Here is a 17158-nt window from a genome sequence, read left to right as displayed (position 1 = left end):
ATGAATGGGGTTTTAGTTGCATTTGCATTCTCTACTGTACGCGGCCCGTCTCCATGATGTAAGCATGAAGCGACACTTTTGTTGGAAACCGCTGTCAGCTCGCTTCTCTCATTATTAGCATGAAGAGCGCTCTCGCCACTTCCCATCTCGCCTCGCGCTTGGGCGAGGAATGCGCGAAGAGCGGTGACGAGTCCCCAACTAGGCTCCTTGGCGGTCGGACTTTGGCCAATGGATAGCTCGGCCGCCAAACGAGGCTGCAGCGCCGCACCACTGTCGACGTTGGACTCGCCAACATGTCTCGCCGAGTCTGGCAAGCGCCGGCTCTTCCAAGACGCGATCGGCGTAGACAGCGTCTTGTTCAGGGGACAGGCCGATGGCGCGGTGACAGCTTCTCGCGCGAGCAAGGCAGCGCGAGTGACGAGGTTGGGCTGTGACTGATCCTGACCGTGACATTGCTCATGGCAAGGATGTAAATTCGCCATCACGGCATGGGTATAAAATCAAGCGGTTACCCGGATCATTCGTGAGATGACTCCGCCAGATCACAATCACAATCCTTCAAGCAGTCTCAAACACTCCTACAGCATGAAGCTCAGCATCGTCCTCGCCAACCTGTCCCTCGTCCTCGGCTGCGCCACGCACGTCCGGCAAGCCTCCGGCCTCCCGCCCATCGACCTGGGCAGCGACGCCCCCTCCGATCCCGCGACGACCGGCTACTTCCTCAACCACGTCTCCCTCAACGTGCGCAACCTAAGCGCCAGCATCGCCTTCTACACCGCCGCGCTCGGCATGCGGCACGTCTTCACCGTGCGCGCCAGCCCGCGCCTGTCCATCGCGTACCTCGGCCACGCGCAGGGCGGGCGCAACGGCACCGGCTACCAGAGCACCGCGGAGCTGCTGCGCGACAAGAACAACGCGCAGGGGCTGCTGGAGATGCTGTGGCTGGACGTGCCGCGGCGGGACGTGGTGTCGCCGAGCGAGCGCGCCAACGGGGTCGGGCACCTCGGGGTGGTGGTGCCGGACGTGGAGGCGGCGCAGCGGCGGCTGGAGGGGGTTCTAGGAGGCGGCGCGAGGATGTTGAAGAGGGTCGGGGAGGACACGCCGACGACGGGGCCGCTGGCGGTTTCGCAGGGGTTCGCGCCGGAGGTGTACGCGCAGCTGCCGGAGGCGGAGCGGCGAGGGATCGAGGCGGTGCTCAACGAGATCAACAGGCGGTTCATCTACGTGCAGGACCCGGACGGCAACATCTTGGAGATTCAGCCGCAAGATTAAACGTGGGGAGTGGTTATGAAGGCACGTTATGCGGATGGAGGTACCATGTCGGTTGCGGTGGTGAACACTACAAAGACTGAGATTTGGATGCTATCTGCGGCTTATGTGCCCATCGGTGTAGATGACCAGCAGAATCCGTGGTGTAGCCTTGTGTGTCAGCATGCGAAATTAGAATAGCACGTTACGTTTACAACTTTTTCTTTGCTTGTCTAAAGCCTTCGTTGCAAGCCTGCATGCAACACTCAAAGCTTACCGATACTGATGGGGCGCGCTCTGGAAGGCTCGGCCGAGACGCGGTGTAACATTCAGGATTCAGGTCATGAGTCCAGTTACATAGCACGTTACATAGTACGATACCCGGTTGAAGTTGTGCGAAGCCTTGTCGGCTGAACCTTAGGCAGCTGCGGAATGGTCATCGTAAGTTGGCTTTTGTGGCTGTCCTGTCAAGATGAGCGTCGAGGCCACATGTCAGAAGGTTTACTAGCGCATGCAGCGTCTCGTCAGTGGCCGGCAGAGTTTTGGGTTTCTGGCGGTTGGGGAAGAGGCGCGGGGTGATGCGGAGTTGGGGAAGGTTGCATCAGTCAGTGGAAGGGTCCCTTTCATGTTCGCAGCGCGAAGGCATGCATAGTGCATGTGGTGGAAAAATAGACAGTGAGACAAAGGCTGAAGTGGATGGATGCGTGAGACTGTTGCTGGTGTGTGCTCCGTACGGTAACGCATGATGCAATATTCTACGATGCATGTTGCCGGATTGCCGTGATGCAGCGAGGATGGCCGACGGGTCGGTAGATAGATGTGGCAAGTGCGGGTGGCGTAAAGATGAGACGGGCTATAGTACAAGAAAGAGATGTGAAGTAGGGATATAGAGGTAAAGAGATGACGATGCGGCTGAGCTGAGGTAGGTAGGCAAGTAGGGCAGGGTACTGATGGTGTAGTTGAACTACCTAGTGAGCGAAGGGTGTGGGAGGGAGAGAGAGGTTGACGCTGTTCTGGAAGCGTACGACTTTCTGGGGCTTGGCCTTGTACGAGATGGGGTGAAGTGATAAAGCGGCGCTGGATGTCGCCACGTTGGGAGTCGGTAGCCTTGGCGCCCCTCGCCCACTGCGCTGACTGGGGTCTCCGGGACGGCCTCATCACAGTCGAGGCACGATGATGCTTGCAGCTGCAGCCCGCCCGCCAAGTGCAACCAAGCCCGCCGAGAGATGGGCAAGTGGATGGAATAACTGCGACGTGGCGCTGCAGTCACGCGAGCAGTTTCCTTTGCGAGGTATTTTTGTCCGGTCAGCATTCCCGGAGTGCAGCAAGCTGGCCATTCGGTCGGACCAAGGAGAGCATGGAAAAGACGACGCTGGTCGGAAACAACGGGCAACAGCAACAGGCAGCTGCGCAGCCGGGCCGGTTCGGTGACTGAATTAAGCATAGAGTAGAGGCGAGCGCAATGCTGGCGCTGAGGATCGGCAGGGTGAGTGACTTGCAAGATTCGCCGCCCTAGCCGGCCAGCGCTGACAATTCATTGTCTGAGAAGTAAGTGCCAGGTGCCCAATGAGATGTCGTGGGCAAGACACGAGAACGTGTTACTGGCGGATGTTGCCATGCATCAATCATTCGTATGGACAGTACTGGTTAGTAATTGCGAGGACGCTGCTCTTCAAGTTGATATTGCTTTTACGATTGAAAAGGGCCGAGCAGAAATCGCATGCGAGAGTACGGATGTGTGGACGGTGATGTGCGTTTGCAGTGCGTGCAGCCAGGGTGATGATGATCTGGCCGCCTGGCTGACGAGGGCTTGCTTGACTCGCACTCTCGGTATTCGTAACTGTTTCGTGGCTGCACTGCGTGGAAAAGATTCTGTCGTGTGCAGCAACTTGTCTGCGGCTATCCGCATACATGAATCTGCACGAAAAAAGTGTGGAGGGTGGAGGATGGAGCGACCCAGGTGGGGTCGGCATTGGCGACCTGTCATGATGAAGAGATCGAGAGCGTGGTCGATTTGCGGCCTATGATTGGCCACTCTCTTCTAAGCCGTTCGGGCGGTCGCGAGCCACGATGCGGCAGACTTTGGATAGGTCAGAGTCTGCACTCTATTCTTTTTTTGTTTTTGTTTTTTTTTGCCGGGACGGTCAATAAGTCAGGTTCTAAGAATAGCGAAATGGTGATTTCTTGTGTCTGTTTGGTCGTTGTTTTGTGTTTGTTTGGTGGTGATTTTTTGCCGGTTTACTGTGCTGCGCCACGAATCTTTTTTTACAAATCTTGCAGAAACATTTCTTCCTTTGTTTGTGTGCATCTCCCTTCCCCTCAGCCACACCCCTGCAAGACCTCCCCTGCCGCGACCGGGATTAGCGCCACCTCTAAAAGCGGCGCGGCCGAAAATATTGCTTGCATACAGATTCTCTCTACTGTACCTAGTCTTATACTCTTCATTCTAGTTTCGTAAAAGTACTCCAGCAAAGTTTGGAGTTCTTTTTTAACAACAACCTAGGCAGTACCTAGCTTCCTACCTATCTAGTTCCATATTTCCGTGTGGATTCTCCTTCCCAGAAAGCCAGGGTCCACGTCCGCCTATCCGTAGTTATAACAGTGCCCTCTCGTCTCTCATCCTCTTTCTTCATTCCTTCCACCAACCGTCCGTTTGCGTCCTCGTCTTTCCTACCAACCAATTGCACCCAGTGCTCTTGCTTCCTTGATCTCTTGATCCTCCATCTCTTCCATCCATATCTTTCTTCGTTTCTTCACCTTCTCCTTGCAGTCAATCAATCTACATCGCCACCACCGCAGGCCATGGCCCACGACCTGGTCGAGCCCGCTCATCACGAGCATCACCATCCCATCGCCGGCGAGGTCCCCGTTCCCCATGGCCCTCCTGCCAGCGACAGCGGTGACGATTCCATGCTTGGTACTACCCCCGAAGAACGTCGCATCTTTAGCCATGTCACCCGCCCAGACGACTCGTACACCCCCGAAGGTGTCTACTGGGCCGATCTGCCTCTAGCCCAGCGCTTCAAGTTCGTCAACGCCGTCGACCGAAAAGCTGCCAAGGAGGAGCTCGCCACCATTGGCGCCATGGTCAAGAAGGATCCTCTCTCCCCTCTTGGCTGGTACTTTCGCCATGCCGTCATTCCCGGTGCTGGCCTTGGTCTTGAGGGCTACGTCCTCTTCTCCATTGGTAACCTCGAGCCTCTCTTCAAGCAGGTCTGGCCCGAGTGCTGGGGCAAGCACCAAGTCTGCAGCCAAAACTGGCTCGCCGCCGTCACCTACCTTGAGATTATCGGTATCATGGTTGGTCAGGTTTTTGTCGGCGTACGTCCCTCCTCACCCTCACCCACGCACACTCGCGCGTATCCCGTATCCCACGCATTGCTAACGAATTCTAGGTCATCGGTGATTGGATTGGTCGTCGTTGGGGTCTCATCCAAGACGCCATCATCATGTTCATCGGCCTTCTCATGCTCACTGCCTCTTGGGGTCTGACTCTCCAAGGCTGGGTCATCTGCTACGCCTGGTCCCTCTTCTTCTACTCCCTCGGCGTTGGTGGTGAGTACCCCATCACCGCCACCTCGTCCCTCGAAAACGTCTCCTCCGCCGGCCGCCTCTCCACCAAGGAGGACAGACTGCACCGTGGTCGCCGCGTCACCATGGCCTTCCTCATGCAGGGTTGGGGCCAGTTCGTCAACCAGGTCCTGCTCATCGTCCTTCTCGTCATCTTCAACTCTGGCTCCGGCTCCCCCCCTTACAGCCACAGCGCCGCCCAGTACGCTTTCCGCCTGTCCTTTGCCTTCCCCGCCATCGGTACCCTCTGGCTTGTCTACTACAGAACCTGGAAGATGCCCAATCCCTCAAAGCAGCTCGCCGCTGCCAAGGCTCGCACCGCAGTCACCGGCTACGATGTGACGGCGCTCAAGTACTGCTTCACCCACTTCGGTGGCCGTCTCATCGCCACCGCCGGTGCCTGGTTCTGCAATGACGTATTCTTCTACGGAAACAAGCTGTTCCAGGGTCAGTTCATCAGCGTCATCTCCCACAACCCCTCCAACCTCCTCACCTCTTGGAGCTGGAATTTGGTCAACATTGTCGTCTCTCTCGCCGGTTACTACATGGCCTCTTTCCTCATTGACAACAAAATGTATGGTCGCAAGATGATGCAGCAGGTTGGCTTCTTCATGTGCTTCCTCATGTTTGTCATTCCCGCCTTCAAGTACGATTACTATACCAGCCCTGCCGGCATCCACTCTTTCCAGGCCATGTACTTTCTCTCCTCCTTCTTCAACCAGTTCGGTCCCAACTCGGTCACTTTCCTCGTCGCCGGCGAGGTCTTTCCCACCCCCATCCGTGCCACCGCCCACGGTTTCTCCGCCTGCATGGGCAAGGCTGGCGCCCTGCTGGCCTCGGTCCTCTACAACTACATCGACACCAAGACCAAGTTCCTCGTCGTGCCCTGGTTCGGTCTCGCCGGTATGCTGCTGACGTACCTCTTCCTTCCCGATACCACTGGTCTCGATCTCAAGGAGCAGGAGCGTCGCTGGCGCTACATCCGCGAGAACCGCGGCCACGAGTACCACGGTGTTGCCGTCAACCCCCAGCATCTTTCCGTCTGGGAGCGCCTCATGGGTCTCGCCAAGTCGTATGACCCCGAAAAGGACTGGAAGGCCAAGGTTGCCGACATGCGCAAGGAGTGGGAGGATGTCCAGGCGGCCCGCGGTCCCAAGGAGACGGAAAACAACGCCGCTGACCACGGCATGGGCGATGACGGCGAGTTTTCCCAAGAGATTCACGAGTACTTCAAGCGCTCTGCCCCTCCCGGCCTCCATAACCGTGGAGTCCTCGGTGAAAAGATTGCTCACGAGTCTGAGAAATAGAGACGACGACTTTCGAGTGTTCTTTTGACCCCCTTTACTTGATTTCTTTTGCTACATCATTGACGGTCATGGCTTGTATCTACGGTGCATTTTTGGAATGGAGTTAGTTGGTTGCTACATAGGCATAATTTGATAAAGTTTAGACGTAACCTGACCACATGGCTGCTTTGCAAGAACGTGACTAGTACGCAAGACATTCGCCCAACATGTTCGTGGCATGACTTGTCTTGCAGAAATTTATTATCCAAATGTACAGAATCGTCGCCTCGATTCCTAGACCCGAACAAATAGAGTATATCCCAAAATATCCAAAAACACCCAGAAATCCCAAATTCCAAACGCCTCCCTCCACATAGCTATATACAAATAATACCCTCAGCTTACGTGGCTGGGAATAATAACCCAAGTCTGCATGGCTGAGAGGGGATCTCTACTACTATTGCCAATCCCCTCAAGCCCACGGTCGCTTAGACCGACTCAGAATGTGCCTAATTCAAATCCGAGTCAAACGAGCCACACGTGGATGGCGGTGGCAGAGGTACACCCATCGGCCGCGGAGCGTGCAGTTGCGTGTGTGCATGCACGTGAATCAAGCCCGACCGGCGCCCAGAGTCGAAGCTGCGGGCTGACGCCGCGCTGCCTGGCCGCGAGCCGTGGTCCGAGTACTGGCGGTAGCCGTATGGCACCGACATGGCAGTCCCCGGGGGCTGCAGGCGGCTGCCCTGGGTTGTCTGCGAGCGGCCCGAGCCGACCGAGTATGTCGGAGAGCCTGTGCGTGGAGGAGGTGGTGGCGGCATCGAGGCATAAGCTCGGCCAGGCTGTGCGTTCGCTAGCGACTCGGGAGCCACGAGCGCCGCCAGCACGCACTCATCCAGGTGCTCGTAGAATTCCTGGGCGTAGGGGTAGTACCCGTCGCAGATGGAACAGCGGCCCTCATTTTGCAGCGTCTTGGGGTCCGCTACGGGACGCGACATCATGGACGCCGACAGCTCGGCGGTGGCAGGGGCTTCTTCGCCGTTCGTCTGCGGGCCAGTGCTGGTTTCGACGCTGTGCACCGACGCGAGATGCCTCTTGAATACGTCGGCGCGGCTAAAGACGCTCTCGACACTGTCGCCCTTGGTCGGGCACAGAGGGCAGATCAGAGTGCCGCGGTAATGCGTCAGTGCATGGCGGTTCTTGTCATACTTGCGCGCGAAGCCTTTGGTGTGGTACACGCACGAAGGGACGGGACACTTTTCCGGTCGCTCAGCCTGGTGCGTCAGCATGTGCGCGGCAAGGTCACGTAGCACCCTTCCACACTCTGGGTACGGGCACTTTTGCCCGCCTGCCGGTTCGTCTGGGGAGTCGCTCGTTCTGGTGTTTGTGGGAGAAGTTTCGGTATTCGCGTGGTTGGCGGGTTCCACGCTCTCCTGCCCATTCACATCCTCCATCTCGTCATCACTGTCCAGGTCGACGATTTGCCCGTCAGAAGTGGCCCGGCCTTTCCCCTTGCCCTTGGCCTCGCTCGCCGAGTCGGGAGCAACGCAAACTTCCTGCATCCATTCCTTGAGGACAGACATGGAGGGCCAGTCACTCGCAGACTTTCCATTACGTGTGGGCGGAAAGTGCGCTCGACGCAGGTGCGCCGCGGCGTTGTAGTAGGCTCCGTAACTCTTTTGAGCCATGCACGACTTGCAAGTGTTGAGGGGAACCGACGTCCAAGGTTGGTTTGGATGTCTCCTGGGAGGCTCTCGGCATACCCAACGGCGAACCAGAGCCGCATGACGCGCATGTGTGTGACGGCGCAGCTCGTGCTCGCCACGGAAACCCTCGGGGTAGTCATTGCAATGAGTGCAGTACACGCGGCGCAGTGGGGGCCGTTGGTAGGTTGGCTTGATGTTCGGCGGTCCCGAGGGAATGGCAACGGGCGCGCTGCTGTCACGGCGGGATGGAGTGACGGAGTGAGATGAGCCGGTCATCGGGCGGCGATCCAAAGATGCAACGCCGTGGGAAGCCATGCGGTTATCATGACGTCTCGAATATCCGTATCCCACCTCACTTCTCACTTCGCTTCTCGCCTCGCTTCTCGGGCTTAGTGGCCTCGGTGCATGAAGAGCCTTGCCTATCAGATTAGCCATCGACATTGGCGACCGTCCATCAGGGGAGACGATGCCGGTAGGGGACAACGAGTCAGCTTCTGTGGGTCCTGGTGATGAACGGCGCGAGGGGACAGAGTGGTTCCATGTGCGATCGTTTATCCGTCCGTCACGGAGATAATCGTGGACCCTAGATGAACCAGCCTCGGAGTGAGCATAGTCGCTGCGAGCTGACACTGACCCATAGTCCCGCGACTTGTAATCAGCGCTGCCAGTTCTATAGTCAGTCTGCAGGCGAGAGACTCGAGCTCCGCGATCAGTGTATGCTTTCGGCACAGGCTCGCCTCGATCGGTGTAAGCTCTTGGTACAGGCTCATAATGCGATCGAGAGGTTTCCGATCGAGGACCTCTTGCCCCGCCGTGCAGGCTCTGTGTCCTAGACACCTGTCTCATGGAATCGATAGACTCCTCAAAGGTGAAGGAGGAGAGGGCCAACAAAAACTCTTCTGAATTGTTAATGCCCTTGCTCTTCCAATCGCCATACAGAAGAGCTTTGGCCGTCATGTCATATGCCCTAATGTCGCCTTCATTCCAATCTTGAGAAACTCTGTCGAAAAGCATAGGGCCAAGATCAAAGAAAAGATCAAGCAGCACATCAAAGCTGCTGCGGATGGTGTCCCAGAACGCGAGGGCAAATGCGTGGTCATCAGCATTGACTGGATGTTCCAGGGAGGCCTTTGCAGCTCCGCCGAGCATGACACCAGACAGATGAAAGATAACAAGGGACGAGAATAGGGCGATCCACTGCTTTGGCGTCTTCTCCTTGCCGTCTCTGCAGCTGGCCTCAAAGGCGCGAAGGAAGGTAGCCATGCAGGCTTCAACGACCTCGGCTTGATCGACTCGAAGAGCCTCCTCCGGGAAGGGTGGCCCGCGTCTCTCTGCAAAAGGCGCGCTAATGAAGGGGTTGCTGCCAGAGAGGCCGTAAAAGGCGACCTCGCGGAGCAAGTGCTTGGCGTGGAAGAGGGCCGGGTTGGTGAATTCCTCATCGCGTCGACTGGAAGAGAGTTTGCCGGTTGTGCCAATAACATGGATAATGTCGTACGGTTGCTGTGTTCTGAGGTTGGTGTAGAGAAGGGTGGAGAGAATGGCAGGCGGCGGCGTGAAGATGTTCCAGTCTTTGGTGGCAACGATCTGCTCGATAATATTCTTCTCGTGGCTCAGATCGCCCATGCGCCAGAAGGAGTCGTTAAAATCAGTCGTGTCACGGATACCACCACGGATGTTATCAGGGAAACGCAGAACAGATCGAAGGTGTTCGTCGACATCACGGCGGAGCTTACGCACAGCATTTTGACGAATGGGGCCGGCCAACAGATTCCCTTGTCGGGCAGTCCGCTCGCCGATAGAGGAACCGGGCACCAGGCTCTTGGCGACAGAGGCAATCGTACCTCGATATGTGTCGACGCGGTACCAGTGCGAGTCGTCGTCTCTCAGGGGAACGATGCACCTGCAGGGGCCGGCTTCTTGGCCCGTGCAACGAGGGCAAGGCTCTTCGGGGTGTTGTTTCGGCTCTGGCTTGATCTGTACAGATTCAGTCTTGACTTGCTGCCGAATTGGGTCGAGGCGAGCAGGATTCGTGTTTCTGGCAGGGTCCAGAGCGGAAAATGGGGGTAAGGAATCCTGGCCACTAAACGAGGTTTGAGCATCGGCGCCGCGATCAGTTCGGGCACGAACCCGGGGAGACGAGGGGGCTTCGGAGCGAAGGGAGCCGGCGAACGAATCGATACGCGGTAGGTGGCCGGGTTGGGTCGGGAGGGCCTGGGACTGCGATGCCGACATGTAGCTGTGTTGCTGGGAGCCCTGTTCGGAGGGCAGATCAAGTTGTCTTATAGGTGGTAATGTCTCGTGCTGTGACTCACGACGAGAATCCAGGTGCATAGATTCGCGTCGATACTCTGGTTCCGACGGACGCATCCGGGGGGAGAAGTGAGGTTCCGAGGGCAAGTGGCGATGATGGGCTTCGCCATAGGTCGCATCGGGATTGGGCGAGAGGGTGGTGCCAGTCAAGGTAGGTGACTTGGGGCGCATAAAGGCGTGAGGTTGAATGCCATCCATGCCATCGGCGCGAGCGTAGTCTCTGTCGATGGGCTCGCGCTGCTCAGGTGGTGTGCGAGGTTGCTGTACGGGATCCATCTCGGGTCTGCCGGGGTACTGTGTGGTACGGCGGGCATTGATTTCGTCTTGGTCTTGGAGAAGCTCCTCACCAGCGACCAAGTGAGTGCGCGTGTGTGCCTCCAGCTCTTCCTTAGTAGCGAAACCATAAACGTAATGGCGACAGCCGCGGACGGGACACTTGAGAGTACGCGGGAGATCGTCTAGGTTCTTGGCTCCGGCGATGATGCTTGCAAAGACGGGGTCCTGCTTGGTGAGGTTACGTGAAAGCCAAGGTCTGAAGCTGGCAGGAGCACTGCCCGAAGAAGCTCGGAGCTGCTGGTTGGCATCGATGCCTAGGCAACGTTAGAGGTGAAATGCGCGGCAAGAGAATTGGCGCACCTTTGAGCATGCAGGCGGCTTCGAGACATTCGCACATGTATTGCAGCATGCGGCACTCGTCTAAATGGGAGAGAACGGGGACGCCGCGGGAGATATCTAGAGGCGAGTTAGAAGAGAGCAGGTCGAATTGGATGCGGAGACCAAGTACCGTGCGAGTCGACGACGGATTGCAAGACGTCACGTTTATGTCTGAGCATCTCAACCTCGTATTCCGGGTCGAGAAAAGATTTGTGGCTCATGGGGACGTTTTCAAAGAGCTTGGAGAGGCCGAGACTGCGAGACGAGCCGTTGCTGGTGTCGTAGGTAGGCATCTTGCCGACCGGCTTTTGGGGCGGCTCCATGTCTCTGTCTGGGCGGTGGCCGTTGAGATAACTTGAGCGGTAATCGGAGTGATGTTTGTAGGAGGTCCACTCGCCGCCGGCAGGAGCATCTGCGAAACGGGGTTTGAACGGCGGCGAGAAGCTGCGCAGACCGGCGGTCACGGTATTCATCGTCTCACGAGGTTGATGCAGGAGAGAAGCAGGAGCATCCTTTCGTGGTACGGGGCAGTATTAAGCGACCATCAAGGCTGTCGACGGACGGTGAGAGTGCGCCGTCTGTTGCAGGAGGGCTCTGTTGGCGTACAGCTTCCGTGACGAATCAAGAAACGAGGCTCAGCGGCTCTGGAGTGGGAGCCGGCCAGCGGGTGCCGTTTTGCGATGGTAGAACAAGATGGTGCAGGTGCTTGAGGACGAATTGCGATAGAGGTAGGGGTTGCAATTGCAGGATGGTACGCCGAGCAGGGGAACCGGGGATCGAGTGATGCCGGCAGTAGACGCAGTCAGTCAGTTGGAGGCAAGTTGGAGTAAAGGAAGAGAATGAGGTCGTGAGATGTTCACAATTGGAAGAGCCGCTGCGAGAATGGAAGGACCCTAGTTGGGAGGGGGGGTCTGGGGGTGTGCATAAGCGCGTTGGGTCTTGGGTGCGGGAAAGCCGGGGTGGGACGAGAGACTTAGCGGAAGGGGGAGGCAGTCACAGGGGACAGGGTGCCCGGGGGCGCTGGAGCCGACGCTGTAGCCGGTGCTAGGCAGGTACGGGTAGGTATTCCACGCTAGAAGGTGCCTGTACCTACGCTGAAGAAGAAGGAGGAGCTGGCTAAAAACAAGTCGCTCCGTACAGTGCGGGAAGTCATCTCGACTACGTACCTATGTATGTATGTATGTATGTATGTATGTATGTATTTATGTAGGTTCGACTAATCTATAGCCTACACCACGCAATCTTTGCCCATCTGCCATCAACGGATCGGAACAAGAAAACAGACTACTTGGGATTCAAGGCAAGTTGAGAAGAAATCAAAGAAAAATGGCAAGTTGAAAATACGCAACAACAGCTAGGGGCTGCGCAGTAATTACAATGCCCTAATAGGCAACATCGTATCATACTGGTACTGGTACCATGGCACGGGCAGCATTACGGATAAACTGACCCCCATTCGGAAACCAGGAGCAGAATGCAGCTAGCATATCTTGTGTAATGCTTGCTTTGCTGCTCGCTTCTCGCCAAGCCAGCCCCAGCCAGCCCCAGCACCACAGCAGCGCTGTGGGCAGGTCCGTCTCGGCGCCAGACCGACGAGCGAACGAGCGAATGCACAAGGCCCTCCTTGGTGGGAACAACCTAGTCGAGGGGAGCGGAGCGGTTGGTAGCCCTGGCTGGGGAGGAGGGCTCAGTTCCAGCGCAGCGGCGAGTGATGACATGCCCAGGTGAATGCTCGCCTCCCTCGGCTTTACGGATAGTCACTCAGCGTTGACTCGGATGGTAGGTCAGTCCGTCAGTGCCGGGACGTGTCGTTCCCACGGGTGCGCACACACAATCTTGTCATCCGCGCACGGGGTACGACCCCTCATCCTCCTCCTGTCCTCCTACTCCTGATTGATAACCAAGTGTTGCGCCAGATTCGTCTCAACACGCAGGAGCGGTGGTCGTCCAGCACCTGCTGACACGGGCTGGCATGCATGGCTTTTTCAGGACACTAACTTTACGGCCCAGGTAGGTAACTAGGAGGCTGCGACCGTGCAGGGACGCCAGAACCTGGCCCAGAAGATGTGCTTGGGCTTGGCCCGCCTGGGACCGGCATCTGCGGCCTCGCCTGGGATTGGACAGAAGACTGACTGGAGGAGAGCCTCGACCTGCCACTGGCCAAAGCAGCAACCAGCAATGCCACTACCGGGACTAATTTAGGAGGCCCTTGGCGCAAGAAGGTCTACCAAGGAGCCCGGTCATGTAATAGGGGCTCCACCGTCAGCCCTGGCTGGGCATGGGGCATGTTGCTTGCTGTCGGCATCTATGGCGCCTTAGCTGAGCGAGTTTGGGCTTGCCTTCCACCTTTGGCCTTCTGCATTTGGGGGCAGCCAGCCAGCTGTACTGGTACGTACAGGGGCGTCTTGTTAACGAGGCGTCCTCATCTATCTGCCCGTCCGTCCGTCATACAGTTGTCGTCTAGCACCGAGCATTACTCGCGAAACCAAAGGAGAAACCGAAGTACAACGAAATTAAACACAAAAAACAACCGAACAATATCAAAACAGTATTGCGCTGTCTCAGCATCAGCACATATCTTGCCGCTAGCCAACATCGGCCGCGCCACCTGTAAGTCATCCCTCGCCATCTGGGCCACTGGGCCAGGCACATCGCAGCTCTGTCAGCGCCATGTCGGTCGGGCTTTTCCAGCTTCTGGGTCCAATGTTGGGGCTAATCTGGATTACCACCAGCCATCAGACCAGCTAAGTATCTAGCTCGCGATGCTCGCAGGCAAGACTGGCAAGGTAAGAAAGCACCCTACTTGGCCCTTTGGTTGGCCCTTTGGTTGGCCCTTTGGTTCTGACTCGCCGACTTCCTGCAAAGTAGATACTATGGCTGTAACAAGCTGCCTGTTTGCTGCTCCCCACATGCTGCATTGTCGCTCTCGCATCTCTAATTCTCCAGCTTGGGGGCGATTCTAACTGGCTGGGGAACAGAAACAACATGTATCAGTACTGGTAAGCATATACCAGGGCTTTTATCGCCGAAACGGGTAAAAAATGAGGAGTCCTTCAACGCTGCCTGCCTTCCAATGCCGAACAAGGCGATGAGGCAGAGGCACTACCTATTTCTACCTAGTTACTTACTAGCAAGTGCCAATAATCACCCAATGGCACCCATCCACTACAACGACCATCAACAGCATCCGTCGGCCGATCACAGCCCAGCCTGGCTGAATGACCTGATTTTGCATTGGTGCATTGCATTGCAAAGGAAAATGGCAGCGGCCCTCGCAAACTACAAACTAGGGGCAAATCGCGTCGCGCAACGGGGTTGGGGTGTCTATTTTGCAAATTACACCTCCCTCCATCTGTCGGACACACCAACCGCAAATGTTCCCACCCCGTGCGTGTTGCTGTGCTGGCTGTGCTACATACTTTCGTCTCCCCAACCGTTCTGACCATGTGCGCAGCCTCGCCTCGTCGTCGCCTCGCTTTCGTCACAGACAGTTTCGCGTGCTACACGGCAAGGTGGTCCTAGGTGGCACGTAGGTTTGGGATCCAAGGCGATCCAGCTGGGCTGTGAGCGCTGTGAGTGGGCAGCGAGAGCCTCGCCTGACAAGTACGCCGCCACCAAGACGCCCTCCCATTCCTGATTATGCACTACGACGCGGACTGGACAAATTGCGCCCAGCGGGATGCTTTCTAACCGTTCAGTTGCATAGCTGCTGTGCAAAAGTAAAATGGTCTGCCGTGGCACGACTCGACGAGTTTTCAAACAGAGTCTTGTCTTGCAGGCCTCGCCTGACTGACACCTCGATCGAATACAGTACTATCCATTACTGTATAATGCTACACCCTGATATAGAAAGTACTTAGTCTTTTGCTCCTTGGTATAACGACGGGAGTACAGATATGCATCATTACAATATACAGCGCCCGTACTTATGAACCCCACGCGCTGTGGCGCTCGCTGACCTCGTCGTTTTCGGCCGAGGAGCGATGTAGCTCAGTTCGGCCGACACAGCCTCAGCAGGGCGGAGGAGAAAGTGCCTCGATTTGGACATTCGTGAATCGAGACTCGCTCGCCACACTTGTCATCATGTTCCTCGAGGAGAAGTCAGGACGGGCGGCCGATAGGGCTAGATACAGCCGGCGATGTACCTCAGCTGGGCCAGCCTTGGACGGCGATTTGGCACTTTTTCCACTATGGCTGTGGCAGCCAGAGACGCCGTGTGGATGCGAGGCTGGCATTGATTGACCTGGTCTGGTGCTGGTATTACTAGCTGTCGTCATGGGAGCTTCGAGGGGTGTGTGAAACGGCCCAAGGCAGCCAGTCAACAATGGCAGATGCCGAGTATCCAAACGCAAAACAGAGACAGAATGAGCATTGCATTGGTCTGCGCTCCATGAGAGAACCTTGATGGACGACACTTGGCTGCAGCATGCAAGCCCTACGAGGCAATCGACCTTTTGAGCGATGACAGCTGATCGGCTTTGCTTGTCAAGCTATCAATGACTATCAGCCGTTTTGACAGCCCCTCCTTGGTCAAGCATGGATGGATTCGAGCCATCGGCATCTCCTAGTTACCCTGCCACCGCGAACTCTCTCATCAACTTATCTCCCAGGAGCGGCCAGCATCGCTCGCGTCGCCACCCCGTCCCTCATGTGCTCGTGGGTGCTTGCACTCGCCTACATTAGCGTCTCACATCACCCTGTCCTTGGTTGCATCGCCGGCGGGCTCGCCCTCGAGGCCTGCGACCACAAACGGGCAGAGGCGCCCAAAGCGGGAGGGCGAGACGGAGACAGGCAGGGGAGGTGAAGGAGGACAACTGGTGTTCCGCCGACCCTCCGTTCCTCCCCTTGCCGCAGTCATGTCTTGTACGGATACTATCAATGAATCCGTGTAGTTCCATACATACATGACGCCGCAGCGACTATGCTAAGAAACAGTTCGACTGGTGAAGAAACGGCAGCCCTATCTAGATGAAGGAGTTATTGTTCCCCTGATGACAGACCGCTGCGTTTTAAGAGAGTGATGGATGGACTTTAGGCTTCTCTTCGGTACTTGAAGTGATCAAAACATTAATAATAGAGGCCCTCCCCCGCATAAATGAGAGAGAGCAATGGTAAATTCATAGGACGATTAATTAATTTAGCCTTGTAAAGAGCACAACTGCCAAGTCCAGGCTCTGCGCTTCAGCAGGTTAGCGAGTCAGCTAATGCACGCCCCTATAAACAAGCAGGGCTGCCAGCTCGGGGGGCTTTCTTTTGCAGCGAGCATGATGCAGCAACTATAGCACTAATATACTCTGTAATATACCATGAATGTTTGCCAGTAATAAATGGTTTCGTTCTTATTCACATTGCCTTTTCTTGCACCTTGGCAGTTTGTATCAATTCGTCTTGCCAGACTGGTTGTTTGAATCAGCCGATGCTGAAGCCCCCGTCAAAACGCCGTCCCTTGTCTAGTTATACGGAATCAGAAAAAGAACGAAAAAAAAAAAAGAAACAAAAAATGCCACGTTTCTTTACCCGGACCAGTGCAACTCTGACTTTCCTTCCATCTCGGCGTAATAAAACATCCCAGGTAGCCTCAGCTCTGTGCGCGCAAGGCAAGACAAAAACACCCCCGCCCTCCATTACAAGTACCGACGCATGCACATTGCATCGGTACAAAGAACCAAAAAGCAAAGTCTGTCTGTCTGGTCTTGGCCCTTGTCTTGCTGTGGTCGATAAATAAGTGGCTGCCTGGAATGATGATACGGAAAGGATCCACGATGTAACTCGCCCCAATGAGCCCGCTCCCCTCCCCCCCCTCTCTGGAACGGAACTAGATGGCGGCAGTCGCACGCTCTGACTATGTATGCTGGAAAGATAATCCGTATACATAGACAGCCAAGTATCAGTCAGTCATGCCGAAGCAGCCGGGCCCCTTCTCTCTGGTCTCCTGGTAAAATCTACAGACAGTTTGTTTGCCTACGGTTAGACTCATCATCACACTTGACGATGCAAATCGCGCCGGCCCCTTGATTTCCCTTGCTCAAGTTCCGCTTGATTGCTGAGCACAAGCTTGCGTCTCTCTCCCGTAACTGTAGCGCGGTACTCTCCCCCCAAGACCTTTTGTATCCAGGTGTGGCTGAAGTGGTTAATAAGGCTTGCTCCCTCCCCCCCCTCCTCCTCTCCCGCCTCACTTGGGCCTGGGGGCGTGGGCGTACTAATGTATCAAACACCTGCGGCGCTACAGTGCCGAATGACCACCAGGTCACACTGTATCAGCTTCCCACCACGACGAGGCGAAGGCGGACGAGAGCAGCAAGAAGGAAAAAAAAACGAACAAGCTTCTTCTTTTGGGGTGAGATCAACTCACCGATTCTCACTGCCTCCCGCTCTCCCTCCCCCCCC

General features: G+C 56.2%; 3 protein-coding genes across 3 annotated transcripts; 2 read left to right on the top strand and 1 right to left on the bottom strand.

The window, feature by feature from the left end:
* Positions 1-585: 585 nt before the first annotated feature.
* On the top strand, positions 586-1272 carry ISF_04704 (Glyoxalase/bleomycin resistance protein/dioxygenase; the record flags this gene model as incomplete). The annotated part of the gene is made up of 1 exon (XM_018848309.1): positions 586-1272. The coding sequence occupies one exon, from the start codon at positions 586-588 to the stop codon at positions 1270-1272; it is 687 nt and encodes a 228-aa protein (XP_018704644.1).
* A 2778-nt stretch (positions 1273-4050) lies between these two features.
* ISF_04703 (MFS phosphate transporter) lies at positions 4051-6125 on the top strand (the record flags this gene model as incomplete). Its single annotated transcript, XM_018848308.1, has 2 exons — positions 4051-4569; positions 4644-6125. 2 exons carry the CDS (start codon positions 4051-4053, stop codon positions 6123-6125), a joined length of 2001 nt encoding a protein of 666 aa, XP_018704643.1.
* A 488-nt stretch (positions 6126-6613) lies between these two features.
* On the bottom strand, positions 6614-11244 carry ISF_04702 (C2H2 finger domain protein; the record flags this gene model as incomplete). Its single annotated transcript, XM_018848307.1, has 3 exons — positions 6614-10707; positions 10754-10849; positions 10902-11244. 3 exons carry the CDS (start codon positions 11242-11244, stop codon positions 6614-6616), a joined length of 4533 nt encoding a protein of 1510 aa, XP_018704642.1.
* Between the last annotated feature and the right edge of the window lie 5914 nt (positions 11245-17158).

The sequence above is a fragment of the Cordyceps fumosorosea genome (assembly GCF_001636725.1).
Source record: "Cordyceps fumosorosea ARSEF 2679 chromosome Unknown scaffold_10, whole genome shotgun sequence".
In the NCBI taxonomy this organism is placed as follows: Eukaryota; Fungi; Ascomycota; class Sordariomycetes; order Hypocreales; family Cordycipitaceae; genus Cordyceps; species Cordyceps fumosorosea.
Note: the sequence above shows the minus strand (reverse complement) of the source record. Positions and strands in the feature narration are given on the sequence as shown.